Below are 25,139 nucleotides of genomic sequence, written 5' to 3'. Positions count from 1 at the left end.
TATTCATTCAAATGAGTAACCGCCCCTGAAATCTCTCTAACCACTTCATAAAGCCATATCTTAACCTCCCTAAGATAATGGGACGGTTATCATCCTAAAGATACGGCACTACTCCAACGGTGGTTATTGGCTCACCACTATAAGTACACTGACACCCCTCAGGTATTTCTAAGTCCAATACTCTCTAAGGCCTGCTTACACCCTTGTTAACTTAGGCATCGGAGTGTCTTTGCAGGTACCACCCCCCATTCATACGCGAGCACAAGTCGGACGGAGCCTCCCGAGTTGCGGACATACCCAGAGTCCTCCTCCATCACTCACTTGGGCCGCCAAACGCCATCCTTTGGACTAATCTCCGATTACCTACCGTAACATTGGCGCCGTTGCCGGGGACCCGCGAGATCATCCCTCGATGGCAGAAAGATCCCATGAAGAAGGCCATGTCGAAACGGATTCTGAGCAAGAGAATCTAGACATGGGCAATGACAATGAAGACACAGCCCAACATCAAGACAATGATCAACACAGAGAGGGTACCTCCGGAGTAAAGAATCCGAAGGTAAATTCCTCAGATGGGCGTGAATCAGAAAAAGGCGGACCAGCTCACGTAGCTGAACTAATGGGATTAGTCCATAGCCGCCTGGAGCAATTGGAACAAGAACGGGAGAGACAAAAGGAAACCGAAAGGTACCTTAAAGAAGAGATGGAACGGCGAAAAGAGTTAGAAAGAAAACTCTTGCAGCTAGAATCCTCTCTCAAGAACTCCCGCGATGAAGGAGAAGATCAACTCCCAGGCGGAGAAGATCCCTTCAGCGAGGACATAATGAGGGCAAAAGTTCCAAGGAACTTCAAAAGCCCTGATATGGACCTCTATGATGGAACTACGGATCCTAAGCATCATCTTAGCAACTTCAAAAGTCGGATGTATCTAGCTGATGCCTCCGACGCTACGAGATGCAAGGCTTTTCCGACCACTTTATCAAAAGCAGCGATGAAGTGGTTCGATAGCCTTCCCCCAAGATCCATCACTAGTTTTGAAGACCTCTCGAGGAAATTCTTGATGAGGTTCTCAATCCAAAAAGATAAGGTAAAACATGCACCGAGCCTCCTGGGAATAAAACAGGAGGTCGGAGAGTCTTTACGAGCCTATATGGAAAGGTTCAACAAGGCATGTTTAGAGATCCAAGACCTGCCCACAGAGGCAGTGATAATGGGGTTAGTCAACGGACTCAGAGAAGGCCCTTTCTCACAGTCCATATCTAAAAGACACCCCGTTTCTCTAAGTGATGTACAAGAAAGGGCCGAGAAGTACATCAACATGGAAGAGAACGCAAAACTTAGAGACCTGAGTTCACGACAGGGACCTACTTCCTCCTCTAAGGAGAGGGAAAGGGAAGTCAGGAAGAAGGAAGAACCTAGTCTCGAGAGGCCCAGGAAATATCACTCTTATACTCCTCTAAAGACTTCTATAGTGGACGTATACAGAGAGATATGCAACACTGAAACGCTACCACCTCCAAGGCCTATTAAAAATAAAAAAGGGGGAAGTCGCAGCGAGTACTGCGAGTACCATAAAATATATGGTCACTCCACCAACGACTGTTACGACCTCAAAAATGTTATTGAAAAGCTGGCTAGAGAAGGTCGGCTTGACAGATATCTCATGGAGAGGTCGGACACCCATGGAAAGAGAAAGCGAGATGATATGGACAGGAGAGATCCGCCACCACAGACCCCAGAGAGACATATCCATATGATCTCGGGAGGATTTGCGGGAGGCGGGATCACCAAATCTTCTCGCAAAAGACATCTCAAAAGAGTCTACCAAGTCGAGGAAGAGACCCCCGACTTCCCCACTATCTCATTTACAAAAGAAGATGGGCAAGGGATAGTACCCGGGCATGATGACCCCGTGGTGATAACTATGATCCTAGCTAATGCCCATCTCCACAGAACCCTAGTAGATCAAGGAAGCTCGGCGGACATCCTTTTCAAGCCCGCCTTCGACAAGCTAGGGTTAGATGAAAAAGAGCTGAAAGCTTACCCCGACACTCTATACGGGTTAGGGGATACGCCAATAAAGCCACTGGGATTTTTACCCCTTCACACCACCTTCGGAAAAGGGGAAAAATCAAGGACTCTAAGCATAGACTTTATAGTCATCGATGAAGGGTCAGCCTACAACGCCTTAATTGGCAGGATTACCCTTAATCGCCTTGGAGCAGTGGTATCAACTCCTCACCTCTGCATGAAATTCCCAACTCCAGGGGGAATAGCAACGGTGAGGGGAGATCAGAAATTGGCGAGGAAGTGCTATAACGAAAGCCTAAATCTGAGAGGAAAAGGCAAAGAAGTCCACACCATAGAGTTGGGTGGGGCAAGAACCAGAGAAGAACTACGACCCCAGCCGGGAGGAAAAACCGAGGAGATTCAAGTCGGTGAGGAGGAAGGAAAAAACACCTACATAGGAGCCAACCTGGGGGAAGCCCTGAAACAAAGGTTGGGTGAACTCCTAAGAGCTAATTCCGACCTCTTCGCATGGAAGGCTTCCGACATGCCCGGGATTGATCCCGAGCTCATGTCCCATAAGCTCTCGGTTTACCCAGGGTCCCGACCTATACAGCAAAGAAGGCGCAAGCTCGGCCCAGAACGAGCCTCAATAGTAGAAGAGCAAGTACAGGCGCTCCTGGAAGCCGGCTTTATCAGAGAGGTCAAATACCCAACATGGCTAGCCAATGTAGTACTAGTCAAAAAACAAAATGGTAAATGGAGGATGTGCGTCGACTATACCGACCTGAATAAGGCCTGTCCTAAGGACCCTTATCCTCTACCGAGTATTGACACCCTGGTAGACTCCAACTCAGGGTACCAATACCTATCATTCATGGACGCCTACTCGGGATATAACCAAATCCCGATGCATGAACCCGACCAGGAGAAAACATCGTTCATCACACCAAAAGCCAACTATTGCTACGTGGTCATGCCATTCGGACTGAAGAATGCAGGAGCCACGTACCAAAGGCTGATGAACAAAGTGTTTTCCTCCCATTTAGGGAGCCTAATGGAGGTATACGTCGACGACATGTTAGTGAAAACCCAGCAAGAAGTCGACCTCTTAACCGATCTCTCACAAGTCTTCGACACTATAAGGTTGCATGGGATGAGATTAAATCCCGCAAAATGCGCCTTCGCAGTAGAAGCAGGGAAATTTCTAGGCTTCATGCTAACACAAAGAGGGATTGAGGCCAATCCCGACAAGTGCAGAGCCATCATAGAAATGAAGAGCCCGACTTGTTTAAGAGAGGTTCAACAGCTCAATGGCCGACTTACAGCCCTCTCCAGATTTATGGCAGGATCGGCACTAAAATCCCTTCCATTATTCTCCCTGTTAAGGAAGGGATGCCAGTTTGAATGGACTCCGGAATGTGAGGAGGCGTTCCAAGAGTTCAAAAAATTCTTAAGCCAACCTCCTATCTTGACCCGACCAATACCGGGAAAAGACCTAGTCCTATACCTATCCGTCGCAAACAGGGCTGTCTCATCAGCCCTGATCACAGAAGACGAGGTCGGTCAACACCCGGTCTACTTTACCAGTAAGGTTCTACAAGGCCCTGAGCTAAGGTACCACAAACTAGAGAAGTTTGTTTACTCCTTAGTGATAGCCTCACGAAGGCTACGACCTTACTTCCAGGCTCACACAATAAAAGTCCGCACGAACCAGCCCATGAAGCAAATCCTTCAAAAGACGGATGTTGCAGGGAGAATGGTTCAATGGGCGATAGAGCTCTCCGAGTTTGATTTAAGATACGAAACTCGGACTGCAATTAAAAGCCCAGTACCTCGCCGACTTCATTGCAGAATACGCAGGTGAACAAGAGGAAAAACCGACTACATGGGAACTCTATGTAGACGGATCCTCCAACAAAACAGGAAGCGGCGCAGGCATAATATTGGTAGATGGAAAAGGAACCCAGATAGAGGTCTCCCTGAAATTTGAATTTCCGGCTTCAAACAATCAGGCTGAATATGAGGCCTTGATTGCCGGATTAAAATTAGCAGAAGAAGTTGGCGCTGCGAAGGTGATGATCTACAGTGACTCACAAGTGGTGACTTCCCAAATAAGTGGAGAATATCAGGCAAAGGACCCCAATATGAAGAGATACTTGGAAAAAACCTTGGAACACCTTGGGCACTTTGCGGAAACCGAGATCAAGCATATAACTCGGGATCTAAATAGCAGAGCTGACGCCCTGTCCAAGTTAGCAAGTACCAAACCCGGAGGGAACAACAGAAGCCTGATCCAAGAAACCCTCCAAGAACCCTCGGTATCAAAAACAGAAGATGAACAAGAAGTACTTGAGGTGGCCGGCCTAAACCTCGGATGGATGAATCCCTTAGTCGAATACCTGAAATTCGACATCCTCCCCAAAGAGGAAAAAGAAGCTAAAAAGATCCGAAGGGAAGCACAACATTATACTTTGGTGAGAAATGTCCTTTACAGAAGAGGGATATCAACACCATTGCTGAAGTGCGTGCCGACCTCAAGAACCTCCGAGGTGTTGGAGGAAGTACATAGTGGGATCTGCGGAAACCATCTCGGAGCAAGATCGCTGGCCAGGAAAGTAATCCGAGCAGGATTCTATTGGCCGACCTTGCAGAAAGATGCCACAGACTTTGTGAAAAAATGCCAGCCATGCCAGATGCATGCAAATTTCCACGTAGCTCCACCAGAAGAGCTCATCAGTATAACTTCCCCCTGGCCTTTCGCAAAATGGGGAATGGACTTGTTAGGTCCTTTTCCCCAAGCACCAGGGCAAGTCAAATACTTGATCATGGGAATAGACTACTTCACAAAGTGGATAGAAGCAGAACCACTAGCCACTATCACTGCCCAAAGAAGTCGCAGGTTCCTCTACAAAAACATTATCACGAGGTATGGAATACCTTATTCCATAACCACAGACAATGGAACCCAATTCACCGACGCCACCTTTAGAAGCCTGGTAGCTAGTATGAAAATCAAACATCAATTTACCTCGGTAGAACACCCACAAGCCAATGGGCAAGCCGAGGCAGCTAACAAAGTCATACTAGCAGGCTTAAAGAAGAGACTACAAGAAGCAAAGGGGGCTTGGGCCGAAGAGCTCCCTCAAGTATTGTGGGCTTATAGGACGACCCCCCAATCCGCCACAGGAGAAACACCTTTCCGACTAGTCTACGGCGTAGAAGCCATGATTCCTATAGAAATCAGTGAGCAAAGCCCAAGGGTAATTCTCCACGATGAGGTCGGAAACGTACAGGGGCACAAAGAGGAACTCGACTTACTCCCCGAAGTCCGAGAGAACGCCCAGATAAGAGAGGCGGCATTAAAGCAAAGGATGACTACCAGATACAACAAAAAAGTCATTCGAAGAACATTTGTCGTTGACGACTTGGTCTTAATCAGAAACGACATCGGAGTCAACAAATCGGGAGATGGAAAGCTCGCCGCAAATTGGAAAGGGCCATACAAAATCAAGGAAGTGTTAGGGAAAGGTTATTATAAAGTAACCAACCTGGACGGCACTGAGTTACCCAGGTCGTGGCATGCTTGTAATATGAAAAGGTACTACAGTTAAAAGCGAACTCTACTCCCTGATGTACTCTTTTCCCAGCTCCATGATTTTTTCCCAAAAAAGGGTTTTTTCTGGAGAGGGGTTTTAACGAGGCATCATAGTAGAGGCTAAGGGAAAACATGCTGTCAAAGACCCTTAGTAGCAAAAAGGTACCTTCCCAATTAATAAAGATCTTTTTTCATTCATAATATCTCTTATAATATCCTCCTTTATTTTTCTAAGTCTTTCTACGAAACGCGCCGACTTAAGCTCGACAAAACGTGAAAATCCCATGAACCGACCTAGATGGTCGTCAGGATAAAACGACGAGGTACAAGTCGGTGTAAAGAGGTTATATAAGTTGATCGTACGAAACTCAGGAACAGTCCGACTTATAAGTCGAAGACAAGAACCCGAGTAGAAAAACTCGAATATATTCCGAGTTTACGAAAAACGCATCACAAAAATAACTTAAGTCATAAAAACTCACTACAGCAAAGTTGAGTATAAAGGATAACAAAAGAGATATGGAAACCTGAAAAAGTTTAAAGTTCGCAGACAAACCTTTGCACGAAAAAGGCTCAAGAAAACAATGCAAGCTAACAAAAGGTTTCTTCAAAAGGATCAAACATATTCAAAACAGAAAAGCATGTACACACGCAAAGTAACTTAAACCCTTATCCAAAAAAGGGTGCCTACTTCGATTAGAAAACCCTTATCCAAAAAAGGGCATTTATTTTTAAAAAAACCCTTATCCAAAAAGGGCAAACAGAATATTTTGTTTACGGCCTTAAAAGGCCGGAAGGAAATTGTTCACAACCACCAACGAAAAAATAAAGTTTAAAAAGAGGGGACCCACAGGCCGGGCCCCCATATAGCCACAAAGATAAAGAAGTCATTTTTTGGATGGAGTAGAGGAATCACCACCACCAGGAGGAACACCACCAGGACCGAGAGGAGGAACGGAAGAAGAACCTGAGGCATCCGTAGGACGAGGAGGAGACTCGATGATTCTCTGTCCCCGAGTCTTCAGGTCTGACTCGGAAATGACCTCGGGGACGGGAGGATAAACAATGACGCCGTCAATAACCACCTTGTCAGGATGTAGTGGAGAAAGGTTCAAGTCGGGAGCGATAACTCTGACTTGTTCCAAGAAAATTCTCCAAGACTCCTCGGCACCATCGGCGATAGAGTCCTCCAACTCGGCGTATGCGTTCCGAGAGTTCAGCAAGTCTTTCCTCACGGCCACAATATCTTGAAATAAGCTGTGGTAGCTGTCTTGTGCCGTTTTCCTCAGATTCGCCTCCAAGGTGCATTGGGCCCTCAGCTTACCCTCCTCTTCCTTCAGGTGATCCCTCTCCTTCCTCAACTTATCTCTCTCTTCCTTCAGCTCCTTCTCATGTCTTTCAAAAATACGAAGTCTCCCCTCCAATTCCTCAACCCTCGAGGTTGCACCCAAGGAGCTAAGGGGAGCCTTCTCAAAAATATCCAAAAGCTTGCCACAAACACCCGCCGTCCTAAAACTCTCCTCGGCCATGGTGGTAAGGTGGTTTCGAACAGAAACATCATCCATATGTATAAAAGGATAGATGTTCTTTCGGACGAATGCCATAGCATCCGCCTTAACCCCACCATCGAAGGAAGAAGAGCCAGACTCTGAAGTCTTGCGCTTCTTCTTCTCGGGTTCGGAGAGAATTTGGGCAGAGGGGGGTGGTCGGGGCAAGCTCGAGGAAGAGATTACAATAGGTTGAGTAGGAGTGCCAGTGTTCTTAGGAGGAGGAGGTAGAGGGGGAGGAGAGGTGACCGCCCCGGACCTAGCCCGGGACTTCGCCTTGGCCTCCCGAACCCTTTGGTAGGCCTCCTGAGCATTCTTTTTTGCCATATCTACAAAAGAAAACAAATAACAAAAGTTATAAGTCGGTAAAATATAAGTCGGCGGAAACTACTCGGAAATAAAGAATGCATGCACTACCTATTTGAGATTGAACGAAAGTCGGTGCTCCCTGAAGAATTTTCCTGGTATCCAAATATGGGGACCTCCCCCACGCTTCTCGGAAAAACCCCACAATGGCCGCCTCCACCTCGTCTAGGTCATCTAGACCAATCTTTTCGCAAGGGGTGGCCGGCAGCCAATAAAGGGGAAAGCGAGGGGAGGAATGCTCGTCCAGAAAAAAGGGGTGGTGGCCCTCTACAGCTTGAACCTTGAAGAAGAAGTTTTTGAAGTCGTGAAAAGATTCGTCAAAAAGGGTAAAAATCCTCCGACCTTGAATGGCTCGGAAGGATACCCATTGTTGTTTGTTGTTTAGCCCACTAAAGGGCTTAGTCATATGGAAAAGATAAAAGAAAATTCTCAAGGAAGTCGGAAAGTCCAGAGCGTGGCTTATAAACTGGTAAATCTTCAAAAAACCCCATGAATTGGGGTGGAGTTGAGTAGGGGCAACCTTACAGTGGTGCAAAACGGATATCTCGAAATCAGAGAAAGGAAGGAAAACACCCAAACGGGTGATCATACATTCATACATGAAGAAAAAATGAGGGGCCGCCTCATTAGCTCTCTCAAAACAGACCCGGTCTTCAGGACCCGGGATTATCAGTTCATATTTGGGCTCGTCCTCGTCCGAAGTACAGAGCCTATGATGAGTACGAAGGTGGGTGATGAACTCAGCGTCAACCAACGGTTCCTCCCCAAGGACCGTATCGTCAACCCACTGAGAAAGAATGTCTACAGAAGCCATTTTTTATATAAAGAAGAAAAGTGGCAGAAAACCTACAAAAAGGGAAAAAGAAAAAGAAAATCAAAAACATGGCCACTAAAGAAGAGAGATTCGAAACTAGAATCTACAGGTCAACCTATCTACTCGCAAAATAAAACATGCAAACATAAAGCATGGCATGAAAAAAGCAAAACTAACCTTTATCCGAAAATGGAGGTTGGAGAAGAACAGAAGTCTTCGAACGCAAGGATGCAGTACGAACAAGATAAGGAGAAAGTTTGAAAGATTGCAGAAACGGAAAATGGAAAGAGAGGGAAAGTATTTATAAAAAAGGCTAAGGGGCATAATGGTAAAAAGCGAGGCAGTCATTAATGAGACTGCACCGTTACCAAAGCTCTCAATCCCTAAATGATCCCTCAACGGACACGACGCTTGAATTGACGTAACTGTCAGAAATCAAAGGTCGCGAAAATCACGTCGGTTTCCAAGATCCGTATTCTCTCAAACAAATCGACTACGAACCCGAGTTGAATACTTGAACCCAAACTTTAAAGAAAATTTGGGCTCAAGTAGGGGCACTGTTCATACCCTGGCCCAATGATAAGGGCCCAGGTCCAATCGAAAGGCCTGATCCAATAGATTGAGCCTAGCAAAGCACCCACCTCCACTCTAGAGGTCGGTGTCAACCCCGACTTAGTACGAAGAAGTCGGTTGTGAGATTAGCTGGCAGATAAATATTCATTCAAATGAGTAACCGCCCCTGAAATCTCTCTAACCACTTCATAAAGCCATATCTTAACCTCCCTAAGATAATGGGACGGTTATCATCCTAAAGATACGGCACTACTCCAACGGTGGTTATTGGCTCACCACTATAAGTACACTGACACCCCTCAGGTATTTCTAAGTCCAATACTCTCTAAGGCCTGCTTACACCCTTGCTAACTTAGGCATCGGAGTGTCTTTGCAGGTACCACCCCCCATTCATACGCGAGCACAAGTCGGACGGAGCCTCCCGAGTTGCGGACATACCCGGAGTCCTCCTCCATCACTCACTTGGGCCGCCAAACGCCATCCTTTGGACTAATCTCCGGTTACCTACCGTAACAGAATTGTTAGATGATAATTTAGTAAAATTAGAGTGACACCCGCACAATACACGTAGAGGTAGATTATTTATACTATATATTATATTTTAATGAATGTTATATTAAAATATTTTAGAGAATATATTATAAATATATTTTGAATTTATTTATTTTTTAAAAAAACTTAGGTTATTTATATTACAATGTTTTTTTTGTGAAGATATATTTTTATTAATAAGTTATATAATAAATGATTAGATTAAACACTTAACACTATTCATTTTTTTTAATAGAGAGGATTCCGAGAGCTATAATTACTTAATGAAAAAATTAATCCAAAGGACCAAATAATAAATAATTATTAAGAAGGACTAATTACATTAAAATTATTTTAAAAGACCAATTTAAATCGATTCAAAAAAAAGGATTAAATAATTATTTTAAATAGACAATAATATCTTTAATCAATTTTTAACATTAAAAAATATAAAAAGAACTCTAGTTCAATTTTTTTTTAATTTCTAAATTCCTAAATTTAATAACTCTAAATTTTTAATCTTCTTTTATAAATATTGTGTTATATAAAATATTACTCATCTAAATTTCTAACGCTATTTATACTTAAAAATAGAGGATTAATTGAAGAAATTTATCCCAAAAAAGAAATCACCAATTAGCAAACTAAAATTTTAGCGCGAAATTCAAATTCGATATCAAATTCTCTCTAGCATCTTCAATGTCAGATCATGAAGGCGAACAAGAACAAGAATTCATCTGTGTCAACTGCAGGGATGCAAAATTCCCCTCCAAAGATAGATTGGATCAGCACTCCGGCAACAAGCATCCAAAGTACCGGTACATTTGCAAGGACTGTGGTAACAGATTTGAAACGCAAGCTTCCAAAACTCAACATGAAGCTGAGGTATATTTCTTTTAGGGTTCTTTGATTTTCTTTTCCGTTCTAATTGGTTTTCCGTTGCAGTGTGATCACAAGGGGAATGGCCAAAATCATAATCTCGGAGGATGATCTTCTTGCCGGAATAATGCGAAGTCGCTTTCTGAACAACGACTTCGCTCTCCCTCCGTCGCGACAGTTCCTCCACGCGCCGCCTATATCCTCCGGGCACTCCACGCTCCCTGTCTCCCAGATCGCAGCCGCTCTCTCCACCTTCCCCTCCTCCGTGCTACCTCACAAAATTCATCTCAAACTTTTCGATCGGAATCCCCAGGTGAGTTGAGCCTCTCTGAAACTTAGAAGCTTGTTTATATCTGCATGAGTTTGATGAGCAATAGTGGATCATTTTGTGCCTTGTGTGGATTACATCATCGGTACCATAGTTTTTGCTCTGAAACTATATCTCTGTGCAATTCTAAGTGATTGTGCTTTTTGACTTATTTGATTGCACTTCAGCAAGAATCTGAGGAATCCCCAGGTGAGTTGAGCCTCTCTGAAACTTAGAAGCTTGTTTATATCTGCATGAGTTTGATGAGCAATAGTGAATCATTTTGTGCCTTGTGTGGATTACATCATCGGTACCATAGTTTTTGCTCTGAAACTATATCTCTGTGCAATTCTAAGTGATTGTGCTTTTTGACTTATTTGATTGCACTTCAGCAAGAATCTGAGGCGTCATTTGAAGAGGATGGACGCCAGAGCTGTAGAAATTTCTGCTCCAAAGCTGAAACTGAATTTCCTAAGGTAGCTACGTGATTCTTGTTCTTTTCGTTTCTTTTTCCTGTTATTTTTGGTTTATGGCTAAAGTCTTAGTGTTATTTATTGTTCACAGGAGACCAAAAGAACTGATTGTAGTGATAAGTGCACACCAGCTAGATGCACAATTGGTGAGAGATGCTTATTTTTAATATTTGTTGTTGTAACTTGTTATGAATTTCGGATTACATCCTTATTTGTTTTATTTATTGATTTTCTCTTTGGATTTTAAAGGACAATCATTGCTTCCCTGAGAGGGAGATGTTGCAAATGCCGGATCAAACAGGAAATGTTCAAGCCTGACAAGGCTCTGGAAATGGATGTTCTGAATTTAGATGTAGATAAAGAAAGTTTGGGAACTTTAGAAAGTGACCTTATAAATACGTTGGAAACTGAAACATTTTGGTCCTCTAGAGGCCAATATATAGATATTTGAAAATAAATCTTCTAGTTATGCATTGTTCATCTCTTTACCACTTTACCCTACTTGAAATTTAAGTTTGATTATATACTTTTAATTAATTGGTATGATATATATAATTATATATATACACACCACTTAAGAATTGAAGCTAGTTAAATATATATTAAAAATAGAACCCAAAATACATTTTTCAAGGCAATATGATTTGCTTAAAACCGAAAATAGAACCAAAATGATCAAAGAAAACTACTTTTAAAATATGTTCATCCGTCACAAATTACCATATGCTTTTAGTTTTTGTTTGACTTCACAAGCCATTCCTTCCACTTCTAAACTCTAAAGAGAAACCTGACATTAATCGGTTATTCAAATAGACAGATGCTTCTCTTGTAGAACCACTACTTGTTTGTTTCAACATAATCATCATACTCTATAATCAACAATATATAAATACTCAAAAGGTTTTGATCCACATAGATTATAATTTACATATGCTATTTTACTCCTAACAAATGAAAATGGCCTCAACATCACCAATGCTAGTGTTAATAACACCAATAATGTTGATGCTGATCCACAATGCAATGGGGGATACAGCACAAGAGAAACAGAAATGTGTAGAGCAGCTAAATGGTATTGCAACATGTCTTCCATATGTTGGTGGTGATGCAAAATCTCCCACAGCAGATTGCTGCAGTGGAGTCATAGAAGCCATCAAAAACAAGAAGTGCGTTTGTCTTATCATCAAAGATAGAGATGGTCCTGACCTTGGCTTGAAGGTTAGCCTCACACTTGCTCTTGCCCTTTCTTCACTTTGCAAAGCTCCAGATAACCTCTCACAGTGTCCGGGTAAGTTTCTTGTTTTATATATAAAACCATTCATGCATCTTAATTCAGTAGCTAAAGTTTTAGGGAGAGATGTTCCTCGAGATGGTATCAGAACCTGAATAATCAAAAAGTTTAGTGTTCGATCTTTGTAATCTGAATTCTTCTAATTAAAAATTTGGATTTCAGCATAAGGTAGGATGGACTTGTGCAAGCAAACATGACGGATATAAAATTATTCATGTGCCTCTACTTAAATAGTTTAAGTTTTTGAGGGAGATGGTTTCGTGATATCATGTAGCAGTTCAGTTTTTTAAATTTGATTATCTGAGTGTTCTGTTTTTCTTCATTGACATGCTTTTACAATATGTTGAATTGAAACACAAATACTTGTTATGGTTATAAGTCCTAAATAGAAATAGTTTATTTAACACGACATTAATTATAATCTTCCGTTAAAGAGAAAATAAAAATCCATATATAAAAAAACTATTTGATTGTGGGCTTGGAAACATGCCAATTCCTCTTCTTCCAATTAATCTCACGAATCTGACACATGTTGAAGTCCTTAATATTGCATCCAATGATATCCAAGATCCAATCCTAGATGCTTTCAGAAACATGACTTCCATTGAAGTTCTTGATATTTCAAGAAACAACTTGACTTCACTGCCACATTGGTTGGATAAATTTAATAATCTTGTTGGTGTGTTCCTTGCTAACAACAGATTTTCTGGTCGGTTTCTTCCTGATATTCAAAACACGACCATTAGAGACTCCGACCATAGTAATACCAATTCATGTTCTGATAGGTTTTTTCCTAATCTTCAAAACACGACCTTCATTAGAGTCCTTGACCTTAGTAATACCAATCTCTGTTCTGTACCTTCATGGTTAAGTAAATGTAAGAGCCTTGTGAAGTTAGGCCTTGCCCACAATTTTCTTCACGGATCAATTCCGTATGCTCTAAGAAATTTGACATCCCTCACAGTTCTTGACTTCTCTGATAACAAACTCACTTCAATTCCAATTTGGTTAGGTGAGTTAAAGAGTCTCATCCATTTCTCTCTTGAAAGCAATGATATCACTAGTGTAGAGGAGGGCTCTCTAGCATCAATTTTGGGAAATATGTGTCACTTAAAAGAATTTTATTTGCCTGGATACAAGCTTCAAGGGGAGGTATTTTCCAGTAATTCAAATATATCTGGCTGCAACAACTATGATTTGGAGGTGTTAGATTTGAGTTATAACAACTTCAGTGGTATGTTACCAAGCTGGTTGGGGAAATTTAAAAATTTAAATTACCTTGATCTCAGCTCAAATTCATTTTCTGGCCCCATTCTACATAGTCTTGGAGAACTGGTGAATCTCACATGCTTGGACCTTTCTTCTAACTTATTTAATGGTGTTATTCCTTGGAGTGTTGGGAAGCTTGAAAACCTAGGCACACTAGATCTTTCATCCAACTTCTTTACTGGTGTCATTCCTTGGAGTCTTGGAAAGCTTGAAAATGCAGAATTTATGAACCTTGCTAGTAACCATTTGTATGGGAACATTTCAGATAGTCTTGGACAACTAAAAAATCTGTATACCCTTAATCTTTCTTCTAACTCTTTGGAAGGACCAATTAGCTATTTAAAAGGATGGACTGCAATGAAGAGTCTTAGCACCTTGTCTCTCTCCAATAACCAAATCGATGGATCGATTCCAGAAAAACCTTGGTGAGATAATGCCTAGTTTGAGGTACTTGTCACTTGACAATAACCATATAAATGGTTCAATTCCAACTTCATTGTGCAAACTCAAAGCATTGGTGGCTATTGATATTTCCAACAATAAATTATCTGGTAGAATTCCAGATTGCCAAAGAGATGGACTTATAGAAGAAATTGATTTGTCATCAAACAACTTATCAGGTGTCATTCCAAACTCTATCTGGAATATGTCATCATTGGTGTGGTTGCATTTGAACAAGAATAGTCTTCATGGAGAACTTCCACTGTCCTTAAACTTCAAAAAACTGCTGATCTTGGATATTGGTGAGAATCAATTAACGGGTTCCATATCGTCGTGGAAGAATGACACATTTCCCAAGCTTCAAATTCTTAGATTGCGGGGAAACATGTTCACTGGTACTGTCCCTTCAAACTTGTGCCAATTTGCTAAATTGAAAATATTGGACCTTACTAACAATGGTTTAAGAGGTCCGATACCTCATTGCATTGGCAATATTACAGGAATGGTTTCAGAAACCAAAATCCTTCCAAATGGGGCACTGTTCAATGGCACCAAGCAATGGAATCAAGAGGATGTCAAGCAAGTCATCAAGGGAAGAGAGCTTGATTACACTAAAAATTTGGTTCTTTTAACCAACTTGGACTTGTCAAACAATAGATTGGAGGGACCAATTCCTAAAGAACTATCTTCACTTTCAGGATTACTTGGACTGAATTTGTCTTATAATAATCTGTCTGGAGAGATACCTGCAATGATAGGAGATATGAGGTCCCTAGAATCTCTTGATTTCTCTCATAACCACTTGTTTGGTGCTATTCCAAGTAGCATGTCCAGTTTAACTTTTCTTAGCCACTTGAACTTGTCAAACAACAACTTTTCAGGTCCAATTCCAAGAGGTAACCAGTTCCAGGTTCTTGATGATCCACTTGTTTACTCTGGCAATCCATTTCTCTGTGGAGTTCCACTTAAAACAATCTGCCCCGGCGATGATTCTCATCAAGATCCTCATGGTGGAGGCTCTGAAGATAAAGTTGGAGAATATGACAAGTCAGATAAAATATTATCTTACTTTGTCATAGCCGTTGGCTTTGCAACTGGCTTTTGGGGAATTATTGGTGTTTTGTATCTCAAGAAGAATTGGAGGTATGCTTGCTTTGGATATGTGGATGAGGTAGCAGACAGAATTTATGTTGCAATTGCTTGAAAGTAGCAAAACTGAAGAACACGTTGCTGTGAAAGTGCCTTGATGGGTGACATTGGCACATCATGAATATTCTGAAGCCTGCTTTCTAGTTTTTACCTCTTATTAGAATGTTTCACCTCAATTCAAATAAGGCATTTCCAGAAATACTATCTTTTGTTGGCATGTTTTTGTATTTGGATTTGGTATTTTGGTTGCTGGTTATACTTTGAGTATTCTCTTTGGTTGTTCATTTGTATCCACTACAGACACCTTTCTTTGTCTTTGTGATGCTAGTTTCATTTTAGCTTTTTTTTTTTAATTACAATTTAACTTGATTTTACACATATGATTGAAATTTTCTCACAAATTTTCATTTAAAATGAAATGATTACAGTTGGATTTAGTAGCAGATCGATTAAGATTATTAGATGCAACTATTTTACTTTTTTATTTTTTAGTAGTAGTAGTAGCTGTAATAAACCACATAATTTTGCATACTGATATTCAACAAATTTTATGGAATAAAGGATTTATACACAGCTCTCTAGTCAATATTGCCATTATTTTGTCTTGATTCTTGTTGTATTTATATATTTTCTTTTATTTCCAGATGAAGTTAAAAGCTTAAAAATCCTCTTCATACTTGCTATCAATCATATATAGTAGATTGAGTTAATAGTCAAAATAGTTCTCGAAAGATACCTCGATCTCCATTTTCGTCACTGAAAGATAAAATTAATCAAAGTCGTCCCCGAAAGATAACCAACATATTCAGGTTCGTTCTTCCGTCATCTCCTTGACTGAGGTGGCTAATGTTCGCTGACGTGTTCTGTTAACTGCGAGCGTGGCACACAAACAAAACGACTCAATTTTGATTAAATGGCCTCCAAACCTTGATGCGTTGTCGTTTAGTGTCCAGAAAAGATTCAAAACATTACACATACGGATAAATAGAAGTCGTGTTTGCAATGCGGTTTAGATCGATTTTGAATAAAAGATTCATCTGATCTCAATACTGATTTTACTTGCGATACGATTTGGATCGGATAATTTCTTAAAAAAATCCGTTTCAATCCGATTCAATTTTGAGCGGTTTAGATTGAATTGGATTTGCAATTTTATAAATTAAAAAATTAAATATATATAACAAGTCTCAATATCAAATTTTAAATAACCAATAATGACATAATAAGTTTTAACAATATCTTAAAAAACTAACGATAACATAATAATAGAAATAAAATTATAGGTTAACTAAAATAAATAAACAAATCATATTTTGAATATAAAATATTTCTTAAATAATAATAATACATGAATAATATAAAAATGTATAACAAATTGAACATATTATAAGTAAAATTGTAAATATAATAATAAAATAATAATATTATAGTATTTTGTGCGATTTGGATTAGATTGGATCGGTTTTGAGAAGTAAATCTGAAATCCGATCCGATCTATAGAATCCAATGAAATCCAAATTAATACAATTTTAATCGGTTTTCAATTTGAATTGAATTGAATAAACGGTTCAATTTAAATCATATTGGATTTAGACACCCTACAAATAAATACATATACTATATTCAACCATCTATGACACAAGGTATATTCTATTTAGGGCAATTTACCCAAATAAATAAAGTAGATGAAATCTTTACTCAAATACACAAAACAGAAACATCTTACGTGCATGTGCAATTTTCTATTTCTATATAATCCGTGGAAAGCAACTACGGTTTTTAATTTCTACATAAACCGTGGTTGCCTAAGACGGATTATGATTGTTTTGTGTTGTGTGTAAAAAGGAAGAAGGAAGTCATAAACCGTGGCAGACTCCCACGGTTTATGAAGATGGCTAGATGGTGATAAAACGTTGTGGGAGGGAGAGGGAGTGTTACCTAGATTATTTTTTTATTTGTATTTTTTTATATAGTAGGAGTACATAAGAAGTACATAGTATATAAGGGGTTATAACTCAAATACAAATAAAAAATACAAATAACCCCTTATATACTATGTACTCCTTATGTACTCCTACTATATAAAAAAATACAAATAAAAAAAATAATCTAGGTAACAGGGAGAGGGACTGACTAGAAGAGTTTCAGAATTTGAGTGAAAAAAAAAGACAGAATCTCAATCATATGATGAGTGAGTGGGCTCCTATTAAATTTTGTTTGCTTAATATAGTGTGAAAGAACATAATTCTGATTGAAGTTTATTTGCATTAGCAGTTAGCACCATTAGCATGCTATATGCATGAGTTGAACTACACTTTTTTTACTTACATAGTGAAGAAAATTTCATGCCCTAAGCTATTCAAGCTGTGATGTTGATGGCCAGAAGGGACCAAGAGATGGAAAAGAATAAGTTGTTCTCATTTTGAAAAGAATGAAAAATCCCTGTTAAAATATTTGAGTTATAACCCCTTATATACTATGTACTCCTTATGTACTCCTACTATATAAAAAAATACAAATAAAAAAAAGAGGTAATGACCAAATCAGTACCCGAAAGATTAAAACGCTGACATTGCGGTACCTGACTATTGTAATCGACAAAATGGTACTTGGTTAATTTTAAAAACTGACAAGCGTGTCCATAAGCTTGCCGGACCAAAGCTCCGGTGAGGACAATGCTTACCTGGACACCGGATTATGCTGACAAATCATGTTTTAATTGAGTTGTAATTTCTAATTAATTAATTTGTTAGCCTAGGTGGAAATTGATTTCATTTTGCCCCAAATCAAAACTCTTTGCCCTAATCCCAAATTAACAAGCTCTCTATGGCAGAACCAACAGCTTCAGTGACGCTTCTCATAGCCAGCTGGTTAACACCTTCTTCCCTCTTCATCTTTGTCAACCTCGTCATTGGCACCATTGCCATCACCTCCCGCTTCACCTCCTCCCACAACAACCGAATTCAAGAACATGAACTCCAACACCCTTTCACTCGCTCACCCTCCCTCCTGCAACGAGTTAGATCCTTCAGACTCACTCATCAATACACCTACGACACAACGCCGAGTACTGCCGAACCCGGCGAGTTGACTCAGCCTCAACTCGTTCGAACATTCTCGCTTTTGGAACGAGTCAGATCCTTCAATTTCAGCCTCCACAAACACGAAACCACGGAAACATCATATGCAGAAAAAACAGATCATAACCAGGCCCAGGCCCAAACCAACCAACCAGCGGCGGCCACTTTCTCCTCCCTCGCTCTTACTGGCCGAGCCACCGTGACCCTCCTCTTCGCGATATCACCTCCAGCTCGCGTCCAGCCTCCGTCTTCTTCCCCTCCTGTCCGAACCCTAGCCTCGCCTCAGCCTCCAATCATCACCACCGCAGCTGGCGTCTGTACCCACAACCGACACAGAGCCACCACATCTCTCTCTCTTTCTTCTTCTTCCGCCTCTCCATCTTTCCTCTGTCCGTACCCTAGCGCCGCCCAGAACCACCGAACCTTCGCGGACCACCCAACGCGCCTCTACACCTTCACTGTTTCGACGCCTCACCTCCGCGATTTCACCATCGCCGCACCTCACCTCCGCCGAGCCCAGAACCTAACCTCCAACCACATCGCCGCCGGTTCTCCTTGGCTCTGTGCGAGACCCACCACCTCCGCGAAGCTCTCTCTCCCTCTGTCATTAGTTCCCTAAACGCCAGCCACCAACAGCTTCCTCTTCACCGGACCAACACGACGGCGAGCTTCTCTTTCGCCTCCCTGTTCGCCGCTAGGACTCCACCTAGAACAACCGAGGCCACTCCTCTTCCTCTCCTTTCCTGTTTCGAAGTGGAAGTAGAGAAGCAGAGAACAGAAATTACAGATACAGATCGAGATGTTGGAAGTAGAGAAGCAGAGATTCAAGTGGCAGAAGTTCAGAGAGCTTGTTAATTTGGGATTAGGGCAAAGAGTTTTGATTTGGGGCAAAATGAAATCAATTTCCACCTAGGCTAACAAATTAATTAATTAGAAATTATAACTCAATTAAAACATGATTTGTCAGCATAATCCAGTGTCCAGGTAAGCATTGTCCTCACCGGAACTTTGGTCCGGCAAGCTTATGGACACGCTTGTCAGTTTTTAAAATTAACCAAGTACCATTTTGTCGATTACAATAGTCAGGTACCGCAATGTCAGCGTTTTAATCTTTCGGGTACTGATTTGGTCATTACCTCTAAAAAAAAATAATCTAGGTAACAGCCTCCCGCAAGCTAGAATTGTATAAATCTAACAATCCTAGCTTGGAAACATTAGTAGAGAAGGAACCCGGTGGTAGAGCTTTAGTAAGAAAATCAGCAAGTTGGTCTTGGGACCGAACTGGCATAAGATGAATGAGACCAGACAGATGTTTTTTACGAACAATGTGGTAGTCTACTTTAATGTGTTTGGTTCTTTCATGGAAGATGGGATTGTTGGCAATATGAATAGCTGACTGGTTGTCACAGAATAAGGTGATAGATTTTTGAAGCGGCAAACCAAGAAAATCCATTAAGAAAGACAACCAGCTAGCTTCACAAGTGGCAGCTGCAAGAGATCTGTATTCAGCTTCTGCAGAGGACTTGGCCACAGTGGTTTGTTTCTTACTCTTCCAACTGACAAGAGAGCTTCCAAGCATGAAGCAATAACCAGAAACAGAGCGACGAGTATCGGCACAGGTAGCCCAGTCAGCATCGGCAAATCCGGTGAGATGCATATCAGAAGTAGAGGAGAAGAATAAACCAGTTGCAGGTCTACCTTTTAAGTATCGGAGCACACGGAAAGCAGCCTGCAGGTGAGAGGTGGTTGCACAGTCCAAAAACTGACTCAAACGCCCCACAGCATAGGAGATATCAGGTCTAGTGTTTATGAGGTAAAGGAGTCGGCCAATGAGTTGTCTGTAAGTAGTGTTGTCTGGTAAAATGGTACCCGACTCCTTCGAGAGTTTCTGACTATAATCAAATGGAGTGAAGAGAGGCTTGCAATCTAGATAACCAAAATCCTTGAGAAGGTCCATGGCATACTTCCGTTGATAAATGTGAATTCCCGAGTTGGAGCGTGCGACTTCCATTCCCAAGAAGTACTTGAGATCACCAAGGTCTTTTATTTTAAACTTGTCATCTAAAATCTGCTTGATGGAATTGATTTCACCAATGTTATCACCGGTTAAAACCAAATCATCCACATATACTAGGATGGCAGTGAAGCCTTCAGAAGATTTCTTGATGAAGAGAGAATGATCATCAAAAAACTGCTTATAACCAGCATCAACAAGAGTCTGAGTGAGCTTAATATTCCATTGCCTGCTAGCTTGCTTAAGTCCATATAGAGACTTTTGTAATTTGCAGACCAAACCTGGTTGTGACACATCCAAACTGGGTGGTATCCGCATGTAAACTTCCTTGTCCAAATCTCCATGAAGGAAGGCAGTGTTGACGTCCAGCTGTTTCAAATGTCATTTCTTTGCCGCTGCCAATGCCAATATTACTCGTAGAGTAGTCATTTTGACAACTGGACTAAATGTATCACCATAATCCACTCCTTGCACTTGAGTGAATCCTTTTGCAACTAGCCTGGCTTTGTGCCTTTCTATGGTGCCATCGGGATTGAATTTTACCCGAAAAATCCATTTGCAACCCACAGCCTTCTTGCCTTTTGGGAGTTCAGTGAGACACCAAGTTCTATTCTAATCCAGAGCTGCTAATTCAGCTTGTATTGCCTTTCTCCAGCATTCATGTGCAGCCGCTTCCTCATAGGTGCTAGGTTCTGAATTTGAGGTGATAGCTAGAGAAAGAGACTTATATTCTGGGTTTAGTTTATCATATGATAAATATTGTGAGATAGGATATAAAGTGTTAGAATTGGCAAAATTGCTAGGATGCGTTGTGTGGGTTATCATACAATGGTAGTCCTTCAAATAAGCAGGCGATCTCTTGACCCTTTCAGATTTTCTAGTGATGCAGTCATGCGGGATGATGTAGTTTTGTGATGCAGGTGCAGTGTTGGTGTGTGGGGTGCTAGTGGGTGCAATGGTATGTGAGAAAATAGGTGAATGCATTGAGCTTGAGAGATCTACAGTTGAATCTGTGAGTGTGGTATGTGTAGGTGATGGCAAATGATGTGTGGATGGTGTATCATATTGAAAAATGTCAATGCATTGTGGAAGAAGAGTGGGTCTCATAGTTTCAGTGCTTGTGGAATGTGAAAATGGAAAATGAGTTTCATAGAAAGTTACATTTCTAGATATGAAAATTTCTTTTGACTTCAAATCAATAAGTCGAAAACCCTTTGTTCCAAATTTGAAACCGAGAAATGCTGCTTTTCTAGCTCTTGGGTCCAATTTTGTTCTTGAATTTGTTAACGTGGAGGCATATGCAAGAGAACCAAATACTCTTAAATCTGAAAGATTGGGTAATGTACCATACAAAACCTTATAAGGACTGACATTATCCAATTTAATACTGGGCAGCCTATTAATTAGGTGAATAGCGTGAGCAACTGCGTATTGCCAAAAACAAAGTGGAATTCCTGATTGAAATAACAGTGCTCGAGCAACACCTAAAATGTGCTGGTGTTTTCTCTCTACAATTCCATTTTGCTCTGGTGTTTCTACACAAGAAGTTTGGTGTAGAATGCCAGTTGATGCAAAATAGGACTTTAGAGTGAATTCTGGTCCATTGTCAGTTCTTATACACTTAATTTGTTTTTCAAATTGTACTTTGACAAAATTTACAAAGTTAATAACCAATTGTGATGCCTCAGATTTTGTTTTCATAAAAAAAGTCCAAGTAAATCTACTCTTGCCATCCACCACAGTCAAAAAATATCTATGTCCTTCATTGGAAGGGACAGAAATGGGACCCCAGATATCCATATGAACTAAATCAAAACAATTATTTATTTCAGTTGTGCTAAGATCAAAAGATAGCTTCTTTTGTTTTGCAAAATGACATGAGTCACAAGGAAATGTTGAAGCAGTGCAATCTATAAAAGGATAATCTTTTTTCATTAAAATTAGTCTATGCATAGATATATGTCCTAATCTAAGATGCCAAATCTTGTTATGCTCAGTTTGTGAAGATGCTATGTTATGAGTAGTGGTAGAAGCTGCTGCCAATGAAGCTTGCTTTATCGAAGGGGATTGAAGGTGAAAGCATTCTATTTCTCTACTCATTGTATATAGCCCATCTCCGCACTTAGCAATGCCAATCATCTTCGATGTGGATTGATCCTGTATCTCACAACACTTATCATTGATTAACATTTGACAATGTAAATTTGAGGTTAATTTTGACACAGAAATCAATTTGAAATCAAAGGAGGGAATGTACAAAACATTTTTGAGAAAAAAATTTTTAGAAAATATGATTGTGCCAACAATGGTGCTCACAGTTTTGGTTCCATTTGGCAATATCACATTTATTGGAGCAATATTTTGAAAACTTGCAAAATCTTTTAAGTCAAAAGTCACATGATCTGTCGCACCAGAGTCAATGACCTATAGTGCAGATTTTGGAGTTATAATACTCATAATTCTTGTATTAAATTGTAATACAATGATTTTACCTGGAGTGGAGGTCTGAATAGAATTAACCTGATTTGCATTATGAGGTTGTTGCTGCACACTTTTGCCTTTGATCAGCTCCAACAAGGCAAATTTTTGTTCTGGAGTGAATTCAGAGCTTGACATTCCAATGTTCTCTTGGAGGCAATTGAGCTGGGGTGTTTATCATTGAGTACATTAGCAATTGTGGTGGGATGTTGCTGCCGCTGCTGGAAATGGGAGGGGTACCCATGTTTCTTATAGCACACATCTTCTGTGTGGCCAAGTTTGTTGCAATAAGAGCATACTATCTTAGCTCCACGCCCTCTACCACCTTGACTTGATCTCCCTCGCCCTCTTCCTTTGCCTCTATTAGATGAGGAATTGAGCACTTGTGATGTAGTTGTATTTTGAGTGGAATTGAACAAAATTTTATTGTTGTCCATGTTTGTCAACTGTCTCTCTTGCTGTGTTAGCATAGAAAATACTGTGTTTAGGTCTGGTAGGGGTGACATGAGCATGATTTGTGATCTGACGGTAGAGTATTGTTCGTTCAATCCTCTCAAAAGTCTGACTACTTGATCTTCATCTCTGTATTCTCTTATTTTTGATAGTCCGCAAGAGCATGACTCTGCACATCCGACACAGTTTGGAATGGATCTGAAATTGTTGAGCTCCTCCCAGATCTGTTTGAGCCTTGTGTAATAATTAGTGATGGTCAGATCACCTTGCTTGATGGCAAAAAGTTCCTCCTGGAGTTCTGCAATTCTGAACCTGTCCCCTTGGTAGTACCTGTGCTTAAGTTCCTCCCACAAATCAACAGCAACATTGTTCCACATAACACTATCACGAATTCCAGGACTTAATGAAAGATTGATCCAAGAAACAATCAAATTGTTGCATCTTTCCCATGCCTCAGATTCAACATTATTATTCTCAGGTTTTCTTATGGTACCATCAATAAATTTCAATTTGTTCTTCGAACTCAGTGCTCTAATCATAGCATGACTCCAACTACCATAATTGTTAGGTGTTAACACGATTGAAATAATCGGTGTACCTGGATTTTCTCCCGGATGGATAAAATAAGGACTTGATTGATCTTGAATTGGACTTGTGTTGTTCTTCGAAATCTGAGACTGAAGAGTAGTGAGTTGATGGAGGAGATTGGCTAGTGCGTTTACATCCATCTGTACTGCGTTGCTCTGATTGTCAGCCATTGTTGAGAAATCAATGAATCACACAATAATGGGGATCCAGATCTTCTTCCTTCTAACTCGTTGATCGGAACAGCTATGTTCAAACAAGAAAGAATCTTGTGAAATAGCCTCTCATCAAACTCTATTGGGTGAGTCTAAAGGAAGAGGTAAGAAAAGGGAAAAGAAAATCTCAAAAGAAAAATTAGGAAAAGAAAGAAAATGGCAAAATTGGCAACTAGATTCACAGCTTGATTGCTTTCCACGCTCACCGCACCATGAAGAAAATTTCATGCCCTAAGCTATTCAAGCTGTGATGTTGATGGCCAGAAGGGACCAAGAGATGGAAAAGAATAAGTTGTTCTCATTTTGAAAAGAATGAAAAATCCCTATTAAAATATTTGAGTTATAACCCCTTATATACTATGTACTCCTTATGTACTCCTACTATATAAAAAAATACAAATAAAAAAAATAATCTAGGTAACACATAGAATAGAAGCCTTGAGGAATGGAATTTTTTTTATAAAGTTTAAATACCAATGGCGTATTTATTGTCAATGGGGACATGATTTGATTTTGGATTGGGATGAGTCTGCTTAATATAAACTCGTGTATAAAATAAAAATAGTAACTAAATAATGAATCTTTAAAGGATTCTTGATTTAAAACTTTATTACTTGAATATGAAATATATTGTATATCAACTTCATATTTACAGAAGTTTAAATTTATATATTTTCTTCTAGTGATTTTTTAGAAGCATTTTAATTCGTAAAATATTAAGATAAAAGAGACTTTTGAAGACTAAGGAATCCTTTAAATGTGATCCTTTATTTAGTTTTTTATTATAATAATTTAAAAAAATTGAAATAAATACATTTAAATAGATTTAGTATCTTTTTAAAATTAAATATATATTCAAAATACAAACTAAATAAAACTGAAATTTAAAATTTAAAATTTCTGTTTTAGTTCTAGCATTTTTAATTATTAAAAGATTATCATTTAAATATACATCCAAAAATTATATTCAGTAAAATTAAAGATTTTAATTTTAAAATCCAAAAAATAAATCTTAAGGGTTTTAATTATTAACCCACACATCTAAAATCCTAAAAGAGATCATATTTTG

At 40.0% G+C, this 25,139-nt stretch overlaps 1 protein-coding gene across 1 annotated transcript; it reads left to right on the top strand.

Moving 5' to 3' along the window:
* The first annotated feature begins 10,070 nt into the window (after positions 1-10,070).
* LOC130979022 (uncharacterized) lies at positions 10,071-11,501 on the top strand. Its single transcript, XM_057902365.1, has 5 exons — positions 10,071-10,321; positions 10,382-10,628; positions 11,015-11,098; positions 11,187-11,241; positions 11,345-11,501. Exons 1-5 carry the CDS (start codon positions 10,146-10,148, stop codon positions 11,362-11,364), a joined length of 582 nt encoding a protein of 193 aa, XP_057758348.1. The 5' UTR covers positions 10,071-10,145; the 3' UTR covers positions 11,365-11,501.
* The last annotated feature ends 13,638 nt before the right edge of the window (positions 11,502-25,139 follow it).

This window comes from Arachis stenosperma, chromosome 5, assembly GCF_014773155.1.
Source record: "Arachis stenosperma cultivar V10309 chromosome 5, arast.V10309.gnm1.PFL2, whole genome shotgun sequence".
Taxonomy (NCBI): Eukaryota; Viridiplantae; Streptophyta; class Magnoliopsida; order Fabales; family Fabaceae; genus Arachis; species Arachis stenosperma.
The sequence above is the reverse complement of the archived record's forward strand: the minus strand, read 5'-3'. Positions and strand labels throughout refer to the sequence as shown.